General features: G+C 43.0%; 1 protein-coding gene across 1 annotated transcript; it reads right to left on the bottom strand.

Moving 5' to 3' along the window:
• Positions 1-558: 558 nt before the first annotated feature.
• Positions 559-4,970, bottom strand: SMLR1 (small leucine rich protein 1). The gene is made up of 2 exons (XM_063331066.1): positions 4,715-4,970; positions 559-1,473 (listed from the first exon to the last, which is right to left on the bottom strand). The coding sequence occupies exons 1-2, from the start codon at positions 4,845-4,847 to the stop codon at positions 1,361-1,363; spliced, it is 246 nt and encodes an 81-aa protein (XP_063187136.1). The 5' UTR covers positions 4,848-4,970; the 3' UTR covers positions 559-1,360.
• Positions 4,971-5,345: the final 375 nt, after the last annotated feature.

The following is a 5,345-nucleotide window of genomic DNA, read 5'->3' on the forward strand; positions in this document are numbered from 1 at the left end:
AAACAATTGGCTCTTCACCTGCTCAATGCAATATGTTCTATGTTATTTGTGTAGATGTGTAAACCAGTGGTGATGCATTAAGTAGTTTTAAAAATAGGATAGTATTAAAATGTGATAGAGGACTTACATACAGTAAAGGTACTTTCTGTTTGAATCCTGTTTTCATCTCATAGACTTCAATAAATTACAGTGTTTCTTAAACCCGTGGTCATGGCCTCGGTGTTTTTATAAAATGATTCAATGGAGTTCTTAAAAGTCTATGAGAACTGAGATTGCGCAGAAACACACATAATCTCAGACAAGGCATTATCCATTTTGTTCTTGCAGGGTGGGTAATGACAAACAGCTGTAATGAAAGGTAATTGCCGACAGCGATTGCTAGCAGATAGGGACAGTGACTATCAGGGACAGTAATGATAGTCACTTCTCATTCTTCATCAGTTTGGGTTTAAACTTGAGAGTCAGAAACGGAGAAGCCAAAAGGCAGTAGTACTTTCAAACAGTTTGAGTTGCATTTTTGTGGGTCAATCAGAGTCAATCTATCTGAGGAGCACTAAAAATTGTACATCTACAGCTAATGGCAGGGGGGAGGGAGAATGTTCTGGGGTTTCTTTTTTATGTGTGACAAATGACACGCAAAAAAAGAAAACTCCATACTTGTGGGGTTTTTTTTTAATTTGAGAAATCATCCATTTGTCCTTAAACTAGAATAATAACTGCTTTACAGAATACTGACTGAATCTTTTCATGGTTTCAAAATTTAGCACAGAGAAGTCCTTTTGTTTCCCATCACTGTTATATTTTCCTTCCAAATTCTATGGAAAGCATACTTTACAAACCCTACAATCTTTCCCAAAGTATACAAGCTAATAAAAAAAAAAGTCAGTTCCCCTTTATCACCCTTCTCAATTTCCTAGATGTCAGTGCTTGATATGAACTTGCTGTTTATGCGTCTTCCATTTAACAAGACTGCCTTCCTTGTATAGGCGAGCTCATCTCTCTCGGGAGCTTGTTACATCGCTTTCTTCTCATTAGGCTAGGGAAGGGAAAGTGAGAGAGGTGCCTTCCCTCCTCCCAGATCCTGTGTCCTGGAAGGGAACTGACACAGTACGTTGCAGGTCTCTGGTGTGCGGCGAGTTGCTTAAAGTGCGGCTTGCTTGCCCTCATGTGAGAAAGCAAAACTGTTAAACGACCTTTTTGAACGGCAGCAGCTGTTTCATCTGTACGGCACAGCGCTAATCTCCGCTCCGTTTTGTTTTCCTCCCTGGTATTTATCTACAGCTGGTTATTTTTAAACCTGCAGAGCTGAGGGCTGGGTTTAAGTTTGCTTTGTGAGACATGAGACTCCCTTAAATGTCCTTCAGTTCTTGCATTTCTTCTCTTTCGGCCCAGATCTCCTGGGTTTCTGCCACTGGCCGTGGTAATTCAGGAAGGCCTTTGTGGGGTCTTGTGCCATGGCCAGTTCCTCATTAACTGAAAAATAAACCAAACAACACACAATACTTTGCAGTGCTTAATTTTTATAAAGAAAAGGAGCTGGCACATATTAGTAAAAACTAATCTCACTAAATTGAAGGTGCCTGAGCAGCATGCTAGTGTCAGAGTATCATGCTCCTGGAGGAAAGTCTGAGTCTGAGATTAGGACTGTGCCTATGCCCAGTGAAGCCCTGACACTAACTCTGTTGACATCAATAGAAACACAGTGTTCTCCTCTACCTCCACCAGCTTTCAATCAGAATAAAATCCTTAAATGGCAGCCAGGAGAGCAGTTAGCTTGTACTGGCAGTTTGTGTTCCGCTTTGTGCCGTGGGAGCCTCAAACTGGCCTGATCCTCCCGATGCTGCCGGTGGTACAAACCGAACAGAAAAATGATCTCTGCCCCCATAACCTGCCATCTTCAGAACAGGAGCGTGTCATCAGAGCCTTGGAGAATAGGAGAAAATTTGGAGTGGGATGGGGAAACAGAGAAGACACACACACACAAAAAAAAGCAACCCAAAAACCAAAAAAAACCCCAAAAAACCCCAAGCCCAGTTAGCATAAAACATTTTGTCACGGGATATTAGCTTCCCTTGTCATTGCTAGCTGCTCAGGGGAGAGGTGTGCTGTTTTGTTTGTTAGATTTAGCTTTATTTTTAATGAATCTTGAAGGGATGATATTAAGGCGGGTTTTAATATAATTACATGGAGCCCCTCTCTTGCTGCGCAGAGAAAAATGAAATGCTTATTTGACCATGAAACAAGACAGCCTTGCTTTTAGTAATGCAAATTTGATTTTATTGTATTTTTTTAAAAGACATCTAAGGCAATAGGCACCTAAAGCCTGCGGAATTTCTGAGGTTTGGTCAGAGAGGGAGGGTTGGCATTTGAACGAGTCTGTTGCCGTGCTTATCTGTGGCTAGTTGTTCTGCTCACCTGATGGTCTGAACTGAATCTGTCTCCGCTTGCCTGTTCAGGGGGAGCTGCTCGGGATGATTTATGTGAGTTGGCTGGAGGCCTAAGTGGTAGGTTGGATTCTGGCAGTCTCAGATCGAGCAAAAGAAGGGCTTGGAGGTAGAACTGGGACTGCGATGCCCAAAGCATTATGCAGGCAGGAATTCATCTCACATCCTCTTGAGAATGCCAGTCAGAACACCTGTGATCTGCAAACTGAGAATCTCTTTCCCCGAGGCACGGAACAGCCAGGTGATTCCTTTCAAGCATCCTTCTCGGTTATGAAAAGGAGAGCAATATTCCTTTGGCAAATTAGTCTGCCAACTACTCCATTCACCTCTCTCTCTTAAAGCCTTGATTGCTAATCTCAGCAAATTTAGGAAATCGCTACTTACTTAAACTCACTACAAATCCAAAGCTAAAAATTCTGTGCTTTAAGAGACGGAAGATTTAACATCTGGTTCTGCAGATTATTTCCAGACGTGCAGAAAAGTGCAGCCATAAGAAAGATTTGGGCACTGTGAAACGGGGCAGGCTGGCCCGGTTCAGCAGTTGCTCAGGCAGCACAAATGCGAACATCTGTGGGGTGTTTTGCATGGGCTCTTTTGGCTGAGGGAACTGTTGTCTGAGCCTCAACAAAATACTCAAACTGATGGGATCTGTAACCCACCTGCTTTTCCTAGCTGGAATAGAAAAGCAAAAGCATCACCAGCTAAGAATGAGTCAGTAGTATCTCAGTATTATTTCATAATACCCAATGTCTAACCATCACAGATGGACACAAAGATGATTATTTGCCGAAAGGGAGAATCCCCACTTTTATCCAAAGTCTAATGCAATAATTTCATTGGCTTCCATTTCAACTTTTTTCAAGAAAAAGCTCTTAATACTTAGCCTTCCCATTCCCTCACGGATATTGAATTGCATGATGTTTTGGCACCACACCATTTTTTGGTAGTTGTTTACTAGTGTGTGAAAAGCTGTCAGCACCTTGCTCTACGGATAATTTATAGCCGAAGGCAGCGCTGGGTTAGGCATGCAGAACAGGCTTCCCTACTTGATTAATTCAGCATCTGAAAGCATGTCTTGAACAGGCAATGTTTGAGTCTTAGCAGCTTGAAGGCAACTTCTGGTGTACGTTTGTATGCAAACAGACACCCTTCCTCTCTGTTAAAGCCTCGGGTCTAAATGCCTGGAGATACAAAGTAGGAAGTGAATTCATGCTACATTTCTGGGTGTGTGTGACCTTTCTAACTGTATAAATTGTGTTAAATTGCCAAGTTTTCAGGATTCCAGAAGGCTGCAGGATAGAGCAAGCTTAATGAATGTACAAATTACTGTGCTTGATGTGGCATCTAGGTAAGGGCTCTTCCCTAGCCTTGCACTGGTGGGTAAATCTAGCCTTCTCCTGTGGGGCTGATGCACCTCGAGCCAGCTTGGGGTGAATGTCTCCGCTTATCTGCAGAGCCCTGTGGTCAGGATTGTCCTGTCTGCCCTATCCAAGTCTCTGCTTTTGAGATCACAGGTGAGCTGCTAGAGCCGAAACATGTGGCACGCGCATTGTGGACTGTTGTCCCAGGCAGGGACAAGCTGGACCAAGAAGCATCTGAAGTTTACAGAGGAAATCTAGGATGTCATCGTAGCTCCCCCAGCAGTCCCTACGGAGGAAAGGTTCAAAAGGCAGCTAATCTGAGGAACAAGCTCAGCCCAGTGTCTGCGAGAACATGTTTTGGAAGGGCTGGTTTTTGTTTTGGTTTTACTCTGAGGACAGATTCTTTTTGAAGTGAGTATAAGCTGATTTTAAAATAGAAAAAGCAACATGGCAAATGCGCATTTAGGTACAGAGTTAAAAGCAAATACGTACCTTCGAAAGAACACAGATGGGTACTCAATAACCAGCTACTTACAGCGTGTAAGTGCTGTTACCTGGCTCACTGAAGACTTGCACGGTGAAAGCACAGAGGAAAATGATCTGTACTTTAACCACTCTGTTCTTTTTCTCCCTTTTGATTGCCCCTTCTATTGTGTAGTGTATGGTGTAAAATCTTCTATAGTATGGTATGTAAAACTACGGGGTTTTAAGTGAGGGTTCAGTCCAAGTTCTAAACAAATTCCCAAAACGTTTTTCAAATAGAAAATTGTCTAAAGTGCAGTGCCACTCCATAAAATTGTTTACGATCATAGTTCTTTTCAGTTCAATTAATGGTACAAGCCTAACTGTAGCTTACTGAATGAGAAGTTTTGTCCGTCTACCCATTCATTGCCCCCAAGCCTGACTCACCTTCTAATAGTTGGATCCTGAAGTAGGCAATTAGCAGCAGCAGGAGTAAAGTCACAGGCATAAAGATCCAACCAAAGAGAATGTAGCCCGGCAGCTCCCTCAAAAACTCCGAGAATATGTAACTTGCGCTCATTTTCCTCTATGGCAACCGTGCTGAGCAAGATCCTTCGGATCTCCAAGTGTGGACCTTATTTATCCTGCTTTCTTCCTTTTTTCCCTGCATCCACGTTCTGCCCTTTGCTCGGGCCATTATCTCTTTTTGGACTTTGGTTTGTTTGTGTAGGCTTGTGATTCCCAGTAGGACTGGAGTTCGCTTGCGAAGTTACTCAACCACAAAGTTTAAAAGGGCATATTGAAGTAATGCAGGGCTTTGAAACCTTTGGATATGTCGGGCTGGGCAGAGCTCAGTATGTCTGAGCTGCTGCTTTTGAGCAATATGGGTTCCGTCACCTGCTAATGTTGTACAGGCTGTTCTCAATAATAAGCACCCTCTTTCTAGATATATTATTAATTTTACAATAGATCTCAAATGCTTGCTCAGGGTGAAGACCCTGTTATACAAACCGCACAGGTATACATGAGGTCTCTGCTCGGAAGAGTTTTCAAACCAGACCACTGAGGCAGCCAGCAA

Source organism: Chroicocephalus ridibundus, chromosome 3 (assembly GCF_963924245.1).
Source record: "Chroicocephalus ridibundus chromosome 3, bChrRid1.1, whole genome shotgun sequence".
In the NCBI taxonomy this organism is placed as follows: Eukaryota; Metazoa; Chordata; class Aves; order Charadriiformes; family Laridae; genus Chroicocephalus; species Chroicocephalus ridibundus.

Coding starts and splice junctions, on each gene's coding strand:
- SMLR1 (XM_063331066.1), bottom strand. CDS start 4,847: ATGAGCGCAAGTTACATATTCTCGGAGTTTTTGAGGGAGCTGCCGGGC. Junction 1,474..4,714: donor CAGGATCCAACTATTAGAAG/GTGAGTCAGGCT, acceptor TTTATTTTTCAG/TTAATGAGGAACTGGCCATG.